Source organism: Mastomys coucha, unplaced genomic scaffold (assembly GCF_008632895.1).
Source record: "Mastomys coucha isolate ucsf_1 unplaced genomic scaffold, UCSF_Mcou_1 pScaffold22, whole genome shotgun sequence".
Taxonomy (NCBI): Eukaryota; Metazoa; Chordata; class Mammalia; order Rodentia; family Muridae; genus Mastomys; species Mastomys coucha.
Genome location: NW_022196905.1, coordinates 141,733,698 through 141,749,016, shown reverse-complemented (window position 1 = coordinate 141,749,016; position 15,319 = coordinate 141,733,698). Strand labels below are relative to the sequence as shown.

Genomic DNA, 15,319 nt, shown 5'->3' with positions numbered 1-15,319 from the left:
AGACCAGGCCAGCCTCGAACTCAGAAATCCGCCTGCCTCTGCCTCCCAAGTGCTGGGATTAAAGGTGTATACCACTACCGCCCAGCTGCAGTTGTGTTCTTAGCAGAGCAATAGAGAGGCTCTTGGGGAGACCTTGCCTATGTCGCTTACCGCATGGCTCTTTCATTTGTACCTGGAGATTATTTAACATGGCATCTGTCCCTGGAGCCTCAGCAAGAGGAGTATGTCCTCTCAGTTTCTGAGCCATCTTTCCAGCTCTAACATCCCATCCCTGATGAAAATCTCGAGTACAAAAGATAATAGGAGCATTGGTGGTTCAGTGGTAGAATTCTCGCCTGCCAAAAGATAATGGGTTCTGTCTGAGTTTCTCCTCTGTTTCTTTGTGGACTAGCCCAAACCACAGCTCACCTTCGTCTATACTTTCTTTCACTAAACTGACAATTTAAAAAAAAAAAAATCATGTATAGCAGATCTCTATGCAGTCAGCCTGGTCTACAAAGCAGGTTCCAAGTTAGCTGGGGCTAAAACCTTGTTCCAAATATATTTGTATATGTATATACAGATATATTTGTATAAGGATGGTACATGTATATATTTTTTAGAAGGGTGGCATATATATTTGTATAAGGATGGTATATATATATACACACATATATATAATTTGTAAATTTTCTTTTTACAGACAAAGGGTTCATAAATGCTAACAGCTCACAAGAAGAGTATGAAATTGACCCATATGAAAAGTTCTGCTTCTCAGTCAGGTTCAAAGCATATCCACAAATCCGGTGCACGTGGATCTTCTCTCAAGCATCGTTTCCTTGTGAACAAAGAGGCCTGGAGGATGGATACAGGTGAGACAGCACAGCATAGCCCTCCTCCCTCACGGCCCTTGAGAAGGACACATGCACCCTTTCTATCCCACCCCCCACCCTGGTACCAAACACCAAACTCAGGGCCTTGCCTGCACTAAACAAGCACTCTGTCACTGAGCTCTAGGCTCAGCCTCATGAGTCTATGAGTTGATTTATTGTTGAGTAAAAAAACTGAAGACTGAAAGCAAACGGCACCTGTGAGGAGAGCCACCTCTCCTCCTCTTCCGGGACTAAAGCCTGCTGCATGAAAACAGAATCCTGGCAGTTTTCTGTCAAGAGACTGTGGTTTCCTGTCTGAGTGCTGTGCTCTGACAGGACCGGGTGGCTAAGTGCGGTTGTGACTGATGGGGGGGAGTCGAACCTCCTTGCCAACGGAAAACATCTCCCCTAGGTGTACTGATTTATGTTTTCAAACACAAATGCAGAAATAGCCCTACCATCAGTCATAAAAGAGAATCTCATTCTCCTGGGGATTTGTTTCACTCTATTCAAGAGAGCTCTGGAGGGGAAATTCTCATTCCTTCTTTGAAAAGCAAAAGCCAGCTTTCCCTGGTTTCTTCTGTTAACTGTGGTGCCTCCTTTCTTCCTCTCCTTTACAGATTTTAGGTTTAGTCATGTGTATGTGGGTGACAGTCTATGTGTGTGACTGAAGTGTCCCTGGAGGCCAGAGGCTCTCGATTCCCCTGGAGTTGGAGTTAAAGTGGTTGTGAGCTGTCCGACGTGGGTACTGGCAACTCAACTCAAGTTCTCTGTAATGGATTTGAGCAGTATGGGCTTGTTCTTATCCACTGTACCAAATCTGCAGCACAGCTCTTCCTATTTCTTACAGATCAAGTAGACTTTCTTACTAGGGGTAGACTGTGAGAGCCAGGGCATCGCTGTCCTCTTTTAAGCAAGCCTGTGGTTTAGAACAGTTGTTTCTGAGCATGTGATCCACATGTGTGAGAGTCACCCGGGCAATTGTCTTAAAAGGTACATTCATGGCTCATAGCTAGAGATACTGCATCAAAACTGAGACAAATTGCCCTGACTTTTTACCAAGGTAGGGGCTTGATGTATTGCCTGGGATGGACTTGAATACTTGAGTTCAAGTTATCCAACCTTGGCCTCCTAAGTGGCTGCCACTACTGTGCTAAGCAGCAACACATTAGATGCCTTGCATCATCAGCAATGCATTGGAAGCAAACTGTTGTTGCTGGTGTGTCTTATCTGCTGTTTGACGTGGTAGCCTCCAGCATTAGACTAGTGAGGACTTTACACCGGATCTGTCTAAATTGAGATGTAAAATACACGCAGGCTTATGAAGACTTTGCATTTAAAAAAAATATGTAGCTCTTCTGGGGATGGTGCTTAGAGGCACTCAGGATGGTCCAGCATTTGACATACCATCGCAGGCTTTCCTACAATACAGCTTCAAACAAAACTTGGCAACAGGATTGTTTACCTTTTTACCAAGAAGGTTGGGAAAGCACCTAAATCCGCATGCGGCGTGTGCCCAGGCAGACTGTGAGGGGTTCGTGCTGTGAGACCCTAAGTCCTCATCTGTCTAAGACATAGAAGCATGTCAGCAGGGCCTATGGTGGGTCCATGTGTGCCAAGTGTGTCCGTGACAGAATCAAGCAGGCTTTCCTTATTGAGGAGCAGGAAATCATTGTGAAAAATGTTGAAGGCACAAGCACAGAGTCAGAAAGCAAAATAAATATACAGCTTTTTAAAGTAATAAAAATAAAGACTTGTTCTATAGAGAAAAAAAAAATAAGTCCAGCCGTGGTGGCATACAATTTTGATCCCAATGAGATCAGCAGAGGCAGGCAGATCTCTGAGTTTGAGGCCAGTCTGATCTACAGAGCAAGTTCCAGGACAGCCAGGGCTACACAGAGAAACCCTGTCTGGAAAACAACAACAAACAAAACAGAAATGTAAAATATCTCACTAATAATTTTCACTGAGGCTATGTTTAAATGATTGTTCCGAGTTATGGAGATCAACAAATGCGTTTAGCTTTTCCCTCTCTTTACTCCATGTACCTGGTCTGCAGGAGATTTAAAAGGAGGATGGGGCTGGTGTTTGTGGCTCATGGTGAGCTTGTCATTGCTTTGGTCACTGTGACAAGTAAGAGCTGAGCTCTTTCTACCCTCCATGCTGCTCCTGGCCTTTCTTTCATGATACTGTGCTTTGTTGAAAAAATTTCCACAAGTGATTTGTAATTGGTCTTTGAGAGAGAAAGAGTGTGTGTGTGTGTGTGTGTGTGTGTGTGTCCATGTTTCTGTGTATGTATGGGATAGATTCCCTGGAACTAGAGTTATAGGTAGTTGTGAGCCATCTCGTGTGGGTGCTAGGAATTGAACTCAGGTCTTCTGGAAGAGTAATGCTTGCTTTAAACCCCTGAGTTCTCTCTCTCCCTCTAAATTCTCCTGGAGTTAGGGTTGTCTGGGTGTGTGTGTGTGTGTGTGTGTGTGTGTGTGTGTGCACCCATGTGCAGAGGATGGATCAACATCCTCTGTAGTTCTTCACTGTTTTTAAAAAATATTTCATATAATGGTTATGAGTGTTTTGCTTGCATGTATATCTACGCATGTATGTCTGATGGGGTGTCAGATCTCTTGGAAATGGAGTTGTAGATGGTTGTAAGCCACTATGTGGTCCTAGGAATCAAACCTAGGCTACCCACAAAAAACAAGTGCTTTTAATCTCTGACTCATCTCTCTAACCCTAGCCACTATGTATGTGTGTGTGTGTGTGTATACATATATTTTATTTATTTATTTATTTATTTATTTATTTATTTATTTTTTGAGACAGACTGTCTCACTGAACTTGGATCTTACCCTTTGGCTAGACTGACTGGCCATCAAGCCAGATCTCTGTGTCTATGTGTGGCCTCCATACGCCAGCACCAAGGCTATAAGAGCATGCTACTACACCCAACTTTTACATGGTGGGGATCTGAATTCAGATTGCAAGCTTTATATACTGAGCTACCTCCTCAACTCCCTATTTGGATTTTTTTGGTGGGGGAGGGGACCATTTGAGAAAGGGTTTCTTTCTCTCTGTATGCCTGGCTGTCCTGGAACTTACTATGTAGACCAGGCTGGCCTTGAACTCCTTGAGATCTTCCTGCTTCTGCTTCCTGAGTGCTGGGCCTCAAGGTATGCACCACCACGCCTGGCTCTCGCAAGCTCTTATCCAGAACTTGAGTTCCAGAAGAAGCAGACAGGGAGGAACTGATGACCATGGAGCCTGTGTTCAGGATAGCTGGGTTGCTGCCCCTCTGCGGCAGAGAGAGATCCACCACAGCCTTAGAGACTGTCTCCTGCTGCTACAGGATGATTGTGAACCTGACTCAGGGTAAGGAGGAGTTAAATCTGGTTTAACAAATGCACCTTTAGGTCGTGGTGCAGCAACACATTTACTCCTAACAGTCCAAGGGCAGAGGTGGCTGTTCTCTGAGTTCCAGTGAGTTGCAGGCCAGACTGGACTAGACAGGAAATTCCTCAGGAGTGGATAAGAAACTGCCATTTTCCTTTGCTCCACAGGATACATATTGTCACTGTATGACCTGGTGACACACAGCAGACCCTCTTGGGGTATCACAGAGCTGTGTCTGCCATGCAGTCAAGGGCTACCCCACTGGGCTGGGTAGCCACATTGCATCCTGGGGCTCCCATCTACAAACCTGAACCCCAGCAATGTTCCATCACAGCTTGAGCTGTCCTGTGTCCCTTTCATTTCTAGTGACCTGGGAGCAGCTTCCCATGTGACATCTCAGCTCTGAGTTTATAACCTCCACAAAGATGGCCGAGCGGTCATCTCTCTAGCTCTGCCCCATGCTGCACTCAAGAAATGTGTGTGTGAACCAGGAAACGGACTTACTGCCGCTCCTGGACATGACTTTTTGGAGAAAGCTGAGCCCAGTGTTGTCTTGTATATCACGCTTGGCATCCGGTGCTTGGTGTGAGATTCTTTGAAGATTCCCAGAGAATAAAAAACATGGGTGTTGGCAGCAAGGAAGCCAGAGGCAAAGCAGTCAGCGCTATCTTCTCTCTGCTGTAGGTTCTGGGTTGAGGTGAGAGGTAACACAAGCTCGGCTGGGCGGTGGTGGCACAGGCCTTTAATCCCAGCGCTTGGGAGGCAGAGGCAGGCAGATTTCTGAGTTCGAGGCCAGCCTGGTCTACAGAGTGAGTTCCAGGACAACCAGGGCTACACAGAGAAACCCTGTCTCTAAAAAACAAAAAATAAAACAAAAAAAAGAAGAGGTAACACCAGCTCTATTCAAGTTTGATAGTGAAAAGTTTCAAAATTCGCTAATACACCAGGAAATGGCATCCTTTTTTTTTTTTATTCTTTTTAAGATTTAATTTATTTTAGGTATATGAGTACACTGTAGCTGTACAGATGGTTGTGAGCTATTATGTAGTTGCTGGGAATTGAACTCAGAACCTCTGCTTACTCCGGCCCCACTCACTTCAGCCCAAAGATTTATTTATTTTATTATATGTAAGTACAGTGGAGCTGTCTTCAGACACACGAGAAGAGGGCATCAGATCTCATTACGGATGATTGTGAGCCACCATGTGGTTGCTGGGATTTGAACTTAGGACCTTTAGAAGAGCAGTCAGTGCTCCTAACTGCTGAGCCATCTCTCCGGCCCAGGAAGTGGCATCCTTAGCTCCCTAATAGATACAGTGGTTCTGTTAAGCTGAGTTGGGATGGTAAAGGATTGAGATCATGTTTTGAAAGCTAACTTGAGTGTCGGGAGGGTTGCTGGTTTTTTGTTTTCTTTAAATCTGTGTAGTATCTGGACTCCTGCAGAAGCCTTGATGCGGTCATGGTGTACGCCAGAAGTCTCTTGGCTTCCCCACCTTCAAAGCTTCGTTTCTGCAATTTACTTCCTCAAATCACACCCAGAGGCTCCCTGGCCTTTCCGTGTTTGTGTCTGGTTTCCAGCTGCCGGGTGCCCTTTTACTTCTGAAAAAGAGACTGCAGGAGATTCGCCCCTTACTTTGGGGGCGAATTATCTAGACGTACCAATAAATACCGACTCTGCATTAGTGTCATGGGAGAAAAAGTATGAGCTTGGCATAACTTTTCCCCAGACATATTTCATCCTGTCCTCCACGAGTCTCACTTCTGTCCCCACTGGGCTCTCCCTGGGTGTTTCCACAGTGAAGCAGGGGATCTCTCATGTGCTCACAGTCAGGAGGACCCACTAGGGGCCTGCTCAGGACAGGAGTAGCCACACAGAAGCTTCTGGACAGGACCTGTAGCAGAGCTGACAGTTTTGTTTTTACTGGAATGGGGTTTGGGATTAGGGGATCCATGAGCCTGAGTATATACAAAAAGGTAGGAGAAGAGGTTTGTCTCTGGAGCAATACCAAGAGATCCAACTGAGTCTCACCTCCCTTTATTCATGCTGCCTGTAACCGTGGCCCTGGCTCTTCCTTTCCTGGGATACACAGTGAGACCTTGTCTTAAACATGTGTAATAAGTATATGTAATAGTTATATTGTCATATCTTAGTTATTATTTTTTAAAAAGATTTACTTACTTATTTTATTTATGTGAGTACATTGTAGATGTCTTCAGACACACCAGAAGAGGACATCAGATCTTATTACAGATGGCTGTGAGCCACCATGTGGTTGCTGGGAATTGAACTCAGGACCTTTGGAAGAGCAGTCAGTGCTCTTAACCACTGTGCTATCTCCCCAGCCCCAGTTATCATTTTTTAAAAAGATTTATTTATTTTATTTATATGAGTACACTGTAGCTATCTTCAGAGAGCTTCGGATCCCATTACAGATGGTTGTGAGCCACCATGTGGTTTCTGGGAATTGAACTCAGGACTTCTGGAAGAGCAGTTGGTGCTATTCATCTCTAACCCATCTCTCCAGCTCCTTAGTGATCATTTTAATAGCTATATAGTATTAAAGATTTTAAAAGTTGAAAGAAGGTCTCACTGTATAGCACTGGCTGGCCTAGAACTGGACACATAGATCAGACTGGCGCAAACTCACAGAAATCCACCTGCCTAGCCCTCCATATAACATCCTTTATGAATCATAAGCTGATTCCAGAGCCCTGGAGCCAAGGCGGGCCTTTCTCAACTGCTCCCTCTGGGAGGTAAATACAAGGAAGGAGAAAGTGACCTAATGGTAAGGGGGACCTCTTCCTAATTGTAACGACATGGCATTGTCTTGGTCTCAAAGATATGTCACTCAAATTTCCTGATGCCAAGTGGGAAAGGGAGGTGGGGTGGGAAAGGGGGCATGGGAAGGGAGGGGGATTGGAAAGGGGGAGGGGTGGGGAAACCTGGAAGAAATGAAGCTCTGAGGGCTAGAGAGATGGCTCAGCACTTGAGAGCACTGACTGCTCTTTCGAAGGTACTCAGTTCAAATCCCAGCAACCACATGGTGGCTCACAACCATCTGTAATGAGATCTGATGCCCTCTTCTGGTGTGTCTGAAGACAGCTACAGGGTACTTATATATAACAATAAATACATCTTAAAAAGAAAGAGAGAGAGAAAGAAAGAAAGGAAGGAAGGAAGGAAGAAAGAAAGAAAGAAAGAAAGAAAGAAAGAAAGAAAGAAAGAAAGGAAGGAGGCTCTGAGCTTTCAGGTACCTGACAGTCCCTCTCATTGCTACTGAGGTCATAAGCATGGGAGAAAGCCAGGTGTGGTGGCACAGTCCTGTCAGCCCAGAACACTGGAGGCTGAAGGCAGGGGGATTGCAGGTCTGAGACCCAAGGCCACAGAAAGGCAAAAGAAAGTGGTAAATCTGTCTGAACATTTGATTATGTGATCGATATCCTACCTGGATATTGTTGAAGAGAAGATACGTCAGGGGCTCTGTCTGAGACTAGCCACAACCTGTGGAGACAGCAGCATGGACAGAAAAGACAAATCTTCATGCAGCCTCATGCTTTGTTCCACACAGTGCAAACACAGTTGTGTGGTCCCTGGCTAGCTGTGTCAGTCACTCAGACCCTCTCCCCTCCCAGTCTCCATTGCAGTCTCTGACTCCTCCTTCTTTCCCTCTGACAAAGGCAAGGATCATTATGTGATCCACACTGGCCTTGGACTATCTTTCTAAATGATTTATTTATTTTTATTTTTTTGTGTATTAGTGTTTGCCTGAATGTAAGTGTTCTGTGTCCCATGTGCACACCTAGTGCCTGTGGAGGCCAGAAGAGGGCACTGGATGCCCTGGTGGAGTCACAGGTATTTGTGAGCCACCATGTGGGTGCTGGAAACTGAACCTGGATCCTCTGAAGAGCAGCTAGCGCTCTTAACCACTGACCTTGACCTTGACCTCTTTCTTAACCCTCTCATTTCTGCCTCCAGAGCGCTGAGATTAGAGGTGCAGGCATGGGCCCCGAGTCCTCAGCTGCAGGCTGGGTTGTTTGTTTTGGTTTTGGTTTTTTAACTCTCTTACCCCTTCCTTTTCAAGGCCTTTCACCATTGTATACAGAAAATGACACTCTCTGCTTTGGAGGCTCATGGTCTTTCTTGCCCTTCTGAAGCCTGGGGGTTGCTGCAGCTTGGCTGGCCTTTGGGGTTCTCCTACAGTCTTCCTATCACTCCATCCCCCCGAATTTCTTCCTTGTCCAGAAGGCTAGGATAAAAACTGGAGAGTAGGCTTATAGAGCGTTTGCCTCACTTCTACAGAGCCCTGGTTCACACTGCTTCCATCAAAGCAGATGTGGCAGCATTCAGAAGGTAGACGTAGGAAGGAGTTTAAAGCCATCTTACAGCACGTTCAAGGTCAGTCTGAGATGCCAGAGACTCTCTCTCTCTCTTTTTTTTTTTAAGATTTATTTATTATACACAGTACACTGTAGCTGTCTTGAGACTTGCCAGAAGAGATATCAGATCTCATTACGGGCAGTTGTGAGCCACCATGTGGTTGCTGGGATTTGAACTCAGGACCTTTGGAAGAGCAGTCAGTACTCATACCCACTGAGCCATCTTGCCAGCCCGAGACTCTCTCTTTTTAAAAAGATACTGGGCATAGTGGCACATGCCTTTAATCCAAGCACTTGGAAGGCAAAGACAAGCGGATCTCTGAGTTCTAGTCCAGCCTGGTTTACAGAGTGAGTTCCAGGACAGCCAGAGCTACACAGAGAAACCCGTCTCAAAAAAACTAATAATAATAATAATAATAATAATAATAATAATAATGATAATGATAATGATAATGATAATTATAATAAATATTTCTAGGTCACTCAGGGCTACAATGAGACCTTGTCTCATTCCCCAGCCACACCCCCTGCAGAAAAAGAAAGGAAAGAAAAGGGGTAAGAACTGGAAAAAAAATGTATACATTCTCAGCCTTTAATTGCTGAAAGCATTTTATTTTCATTTGGGTGTTCCTGAGAATTGAACTCAGGGCAGTGGACATGCCAGGCAAGCATTTCTAGCATGCGCCTCACCTGCAGACCAATTGCTGGAAACTCGTGGCAGGTGCAAAGAGTGACTTCCATCTCACTAGACAGCCAGGAGCATCCCACTGAGAGATAAGGACACCCAGGCAGCTCTGGCTCAAAGCTCCAGCTGTCCAGGTGTGTCTCGGGGTGAACTGGGAGCCTGCTCTTGCCTTTGCGTATGCACACAGCACTTGCAATTTTGTTTTCCTTAGTCCCTCTCCAGTGTGTCTTTTCCCACCTTTCCCATTCTTTCTCTGTTGGAACATTCTCTGAAACCTCAAATTCGAACTGCAGTTCTCTAGTGATAGCCCTTCCCACACCCTAGCATGTCTGCTCTGTTTCCCCGTTCCTTTATATGCTTTAGAGACAGTATCTCCTTGTGTACCCCTGGCCCAGCTTCGAAACTACAATATTCCTGCCTCAACCTTGTGAGCGCTGAGATGCAGGTGTATACCACCATACCCACTTCCCAGAACTGTGTCTTTACCTGTCTTCTTCTCATATCACGCTGTGAATTTTAGAACAACGAAAACCCTCTTTCTTCTTATTTGCTGCTGGAGACTTGATACTTCCCATGGTCATGTCTCCATTGTAGTTGAATGAACGCATGGGTTCCTAGACCATCATCACCAGCTCCAGACTTCACACCAATAACGTCTCTCACTGCAATCAGGCCGATCTAAAAGTTGCATGTGCTATGGATTTTGTTCTCAGGCATCCATAGACTCTTCTCACAGTTTTCACCTCTGAATAATTTATGCCATTTTTCAAGGGTCCTAATCAATGGACCCCATCCTACCTCTTAGCCCTCTTTGCCCAGATGTCCCAGCACCTCCTCCTGTTTCAACCAGGAGGCCCAACTTCTCTTCCATGCCCTGTGACTTCCCACCCTCGGGATTCTGGTTGCTTCTCCTTGGGTCTCTCCTTTTTGCACTCCTAGCAAATGAGACTTCAGCCCTGCCTCTAACTGCCACAGAACTTTCTATACTGACTCTGCCTCTCTTCAGGAGCTGAACACCTTTGATTTAAAGCGCTAACTGTTCCTTTTGTGGGGTTTTACAGCCCACTTGGGCTTCGGTCTTCTTGAAGATGAGAATAGCTGGGCCCTCACACACTAACCGCTTGTTCCCACTGTTGCATGGAGCCAGGAGCGATAGCAAGCCTCTGACTGGCAAGGTCTTGTGGGAATTCAGTGGATGAATGACTGTGCAGTCTCTTGAAGGGGATTCTGGGATGCCCTGCTTCCTCTCTTCCACTTCCCTGCTACATCTGGCACTCTGGTCATGTCGTACCCCTTCACGAGCCCCAGAGCAAAAGGGGTTGAAGTTTGTGTGCTCCAATCAGATTGATCTCTCTTCAAGTCGACTTATCTTAGCTCTCTGTTATGTTGACAGAGGCATCAGGGGAGGGGAGCAAATTAGAACAAATATAATGATGGTATATAAAAATGCTGTAATTAAGCCCATTAATTTGTACTTTTAAAAATAAGATTATTTATTTTATGTATATAAGTACATTGTAGCTTGTCTTCAGACACAATAGAAGAGTGCATTGGATCCCATTACAGATGGTTGAGAGCCACCATGTGGTTGCTGGGAATTGAGCTCAGGACCTTTGGTTTAAGAGCAGTCAGTGCTCTTACCCGCTGAGCCCTAATTTGTACCTTTTATAACTTTTTATATAGTGTTCTTCACAGTAGCCTCTCCTAGAAGCACCAGGCTGAGTTCATCTTGAATTCTTTCTCAAACAGCATATCTAAATTTTGCGATCATAAGAACAAGCCAGGAGAGTACATATTCCATGCAGAAAACGATGATGCCCAGTTCACCAAAATGTTCACGCTGAATGTAAGAAGTAAGTTGAATCTCATTTTGTCTATTTTATTCCTCCATTAATTTTTTATCAAGAAGTGACAAACATAGCTTAGAAGGGATACTATCAAACTATTTTTTTTTGTTTTTTGGTTGTTTGTTTTTGTGTTGTTTGTTTGTTTGTTTGTTTTTCCCGAGACAGGGTTTCTCTGTATAGCCCTGGCTGTCCTGGAACTCACTCTGTAGACCAGGCTGGCCTCCAACTCAGAAATCCACCTGCCTCTGCCTCCCAAGTGCTAGGATTAAAGGCATGCACCACCACTGCACAGCCAAACTGTTTTTTTAAAGATTATTTGCATGTATATGAGTGAGTGATTTGCTAGCATGTCTCTGCATACAGTACTCACAAAGGTCACAAGAGGGCGTCTGGCCCATCTCTACCCCCCTAACTTGAGTTATACAAGGTTGTGAGCCACAATGTGGGTGTTGGGAACTGAGCACAGGTCCTCTGCAACCACAGCCAGTGCTCTTAACCTCTGAGCCATCTCTCCAGCCTCTGAAACTGCTTCTGTAAGCTCCATGCTTCTTGTGTGTTGGCTTTAGTTATATACATACACGTATATATGTATGTATAGACATATATATACATATATATATATATGTGTACATATATATATCCCTTTCTATATTTGTTCTCTGAGCTAAGAAATGTTCCATCTCCAATGCACTGTGACTTTACTGGCTTGGTGCTATGAAAGGAACACTAAGAAATGGCTGTACAGTCACCTGCTATTTATTTCTTTTAATAATTTTCGTTTTGGTCTATGCAAAAGTAAGAAAAAGACAATATATTTCATTTCTTTTTTTGTAGATTTTTTTTTAAATATGCACTGGTGTTTTGCTTGTGTGTACGTTTGTAAGAGGGTATCAGATATTGGAGTTTCAGATAGTTATGAGCCGCCATGTCAATGCTAGGAATTGAACCCAGATTCTCTGGCAGTATTCTTAAAGCTAAGTAGTATGTTGAGCTATGCAGGTAGATGGAGGTTCTACACCTTAGCTCCCTCTAGGAGGTGAGTCACAGAGAGGTGTTGCCTCCACCAGTCAAGAAGGTTCTGTGACACAGAAGGAAGGGACCAAACTTTTGAGGCATCCTAAATAAGGGGTTGCTCCAGGGGCACACAGCATTTGGGGTAAAGAGGCAGCCTAAGCCGAAGCTAGCTCTGAACTGATTCTGGAAAGACCCATCTTCCATGAGCTTACTGCATGCTACTTTCTACAGAGAAACCTCAAGTGCTAGCAAAGACCTCAGCCAGCCAGGCGTCCTGTTCCTCTGATGGCTACCCGTTACCCTCTTGGACCTGGAAGAAGTGTTCGGACAAGTCTCCCAAGTAATGAGAACCTTGACGTCTCTTGAAATGGAAGAACCAAGCTGGACATGGTGGCACACGCCTGTAATCCCAGCACTCGGGAGGCTGAGGCAGGAGGACCTTAGAGTTTGAGGCCCTATTCCAAAAGCAAGAAGGAAAAAGGAGAGGAAGGGAAGGAAGAAGGGGGAGGGAGGGAGGGCAAGAGAGGTGAGGGAAAGGAAAAAGAAAAAGAAAGGAAGAAGGAGAGTGAGAGCAAGGCATAAGAGTCTTATCCCTGTTGTCATGGATACAGCTTAAGAATGACATTGAGCCGGGTGGTGGTGGCGCACGCCTTTAATCCCAGCACTTGGGAGGCAGAGGCAGGCAGATTTCTGAGTTCGAGGCCAGCCTGGTCTACAGAGTGAGTTCCAGGACAGCCAGGACTATACAGAGAAACTATCTCAAAAAACCAAAAAAGAGAAAGAAAGAGAGAGAGAGAGAGAGAGAGAGAGAGAGAGAGAGAGAGAGAGAGAGAGAGAAAAGAATGACATTGAAAATGCTTACACTATGGCTATAGCTTGTTTTCTTTGGGAATCATTTGTAGAAACCCTGACTTCTTGTCTTACCATGACCTCACCCACCCAACTTCCTGTCCTACCGTGACCCTGCCCATCTAACAACCCTTTCCGACATTTTCTTTTTTCAGCTGTACCGAGGAAATCCCAGAAGGAGTTTGGAATAAAAAGGCTAACAGAAAAGTGTTTGGACAGTGGGTGTCGAGCAGTACTCTAAATATGAGTGAGGCTGGGAAAGGGTTTCTGGTCAAATGCTGTGCATACAATTCTGTGGGCACGTCTTGCGATACCATCTTTTTAAACTCACCAGGTGTGCAGCCATTCGCTGTTGTGATAAACACACCCTGTCCCCAGAAATTCTCCTACCTGAAGTTGGGCACTGTGGCTGGCCTTTGCGAGGGAATTTTTATGAGATCTCCTAGTTCTGAGTGAGCATAAGGTCTTTTTGAGTCAGGCAAGAATCCCCGGGCAGACTCTGCCAATTTTATGTTTCAAGACCCGGTTATCCTTAGATTGTTATGACTCACAAGTCATAGTGCTGTGGAGTCCTGGAAATTCATGGTGTGAAGAATAGCTACCAAAGGTGCAGAAAAACAGACTTAGTGATCTGGAATTTCTGTCCTTTTCCATTTCGTCAATTCCCTCATTTACTTTTAGTCTGCTAGTCTAGATTTTGGGTTTGTGTTTAGAATCTTTCTAAAATTACACTAACAGTTTAGGGTCACCAGATAATATTGATCAATTCCAGGCACAAAAGCAAGAGGATCCTAAGTTCACGATCGGCCTGGGCTCCATAGTAAGAGCCTGCCTGTCTCAGAAAAATGCAAAACAAAGCAAGCACATAAGCCAAAGCTGTGGCTTTGGTCTCAGTGGTTAATAGCACCAGCTGCTCTTGCAGAGGACCTGGGTTTAATTCCCAGCATCTGCCATCTATGGCAGCTCTTAACCATCTGTAGCTCCAGCTCCAGCTCCGGGGAATCTAACACTCTCTTCTGGCCTCTGAGGGCTCCAGGCATGTACTTGATACACAAACACACATGCTAGGCAAACAGACATACACATAACTTCTCTACACGTGTGTGACAAATCTTGGTAACAAATACACAGGCTTCTTTTTAATCTAACGTGGGCTCTGTAAAAGGTTTATATGGGCATTATTCACGTGACATCATGATCCAGTTTTTAAAATGGGTTCAGAATCATTTCTGATTTTTCCGGAAAGGGAACTCATTGTTTACAGAAACAGAAACCAACTTTCTGTGGGACACCCAGAACACACAGGATGCCCATAAGGCCTGAAAATGGTGGTTACTTGAACGGGATGTGAGAGACTCTTAACTAGAGAGGGCCTGCCTGTTTAGAACTGCACGCGGGAGTTTTATCTCGACGCCACCTAGTGACTGCTTCTCTTGCAGGCCCCTTTCCTTTCATCCAAGACAACATCTCCTTCTATGCGACCATTGGGCTCTGTCTCCCCTTTATTGTCATTCTCACCGTGTTGATCTGTCACAAATACAAAAAGGTAAAAGCCAACGAAGGCTCATCCCTATCTTGACTCTGCAGCGCCACAGGCTGCTGCTGACTCCCTGCTCATCTCTCAAGCAATTTAGGTACGAAAGCCAGCTGCAGATGATCCAGGTGACCGGTCCCCTGGATAACGAGTACTTCTACGTTGACTTCAGGGACTATGAATATGACCTCAAGTGGGAGTTTCCAAGAGAAAACTTAGAGTTTGGTAAGGATTGACTATTCAGGGCTTCTGTGTCACTTCCTCTCTCTTGCAAAAAATTTTAATACACACTCCATCTTTGCAGGGAAGGTCCTCGGGTCCGGCGCTTTCGGGAGGGTGATGAATGCCACGGCCTATGGGATTAGTAAAACGGGAGTCTCAATTCAGGTGGCAGTGAAGATGCTAAAAGGTACTAAAAGGTGGGGGGGGGGGGGTTGTCTCAGCAAAGTCACTCAGAGAAGGAGTACAGCTGCCTCCCTTCCCCTTCTGCCCGCTCTCATTATTCTGACAGTTCCTGTCTGCTAAGCATGTAGGTTAATGAGAAGCAGGCAGGGACAGTCGTGAGTAAAGAGCACAAGCCGTGAAGCAAACCCTGCTTCTTCCTCTTTCTCTTTGTTCAGTTGGTATCTGCTTCTGTGTTACAGTTTGACACAGATTCTGGGTAGAAAACAAACCAGGGACTTCTCACTTCCCACTCTGTTCCATCCTCTTCCATCTGGTATCCACCCTCGGGCAGGGCACCCTCAGCTGATTCTTTTTTTTTTTTTTTTTT

General features: G+C 45.2%; 1 protein-coding gene across 2 annotated transcripts in view; it reads left to right on the top strand.

The window, feature by feature from the left end:
* Positions 1 to 15,319, top strand: part of Flt3 (fms related tyrosine kinase 3) — a 66,359-nt gene that overhangs the window by 31,294 nt on the left and 19,746 nt on the right. For both annotated transcript variants that reach the window (XM_031338763.1, XM_031338764.1), the window contains exons 9-15: positions 683 to 851; positions 11,053 to 11,156; positions 12,396 to 12,504; positions 13,169 to 13,347; positions 14,453 to 14,559; positions 14,640 to 14,772; positions 14,852 to 14,956. In XM_031338763.1, coding sequence (XP_031194623.1) covers positions 683 to 851; positions 11,053 to 11,156; positions 12,396 to 12,504; positions 13,169 to 13,347; positions 14,453 to 14,559; positions 14,640 to 14,772; positions 14,852 to 14,956 — 906 coding nt within the window. The remainder of the gene's footprint in view (positions 1 to 682; positions 852 to 11,052; positions 11,157 to 12,395; positions 12,505 to 13,168; positions 13,348 to 14,452; positions 14,560 to 14,639; positions 14,773 to 14,851; positions 14,957 to 15,319) is intronic.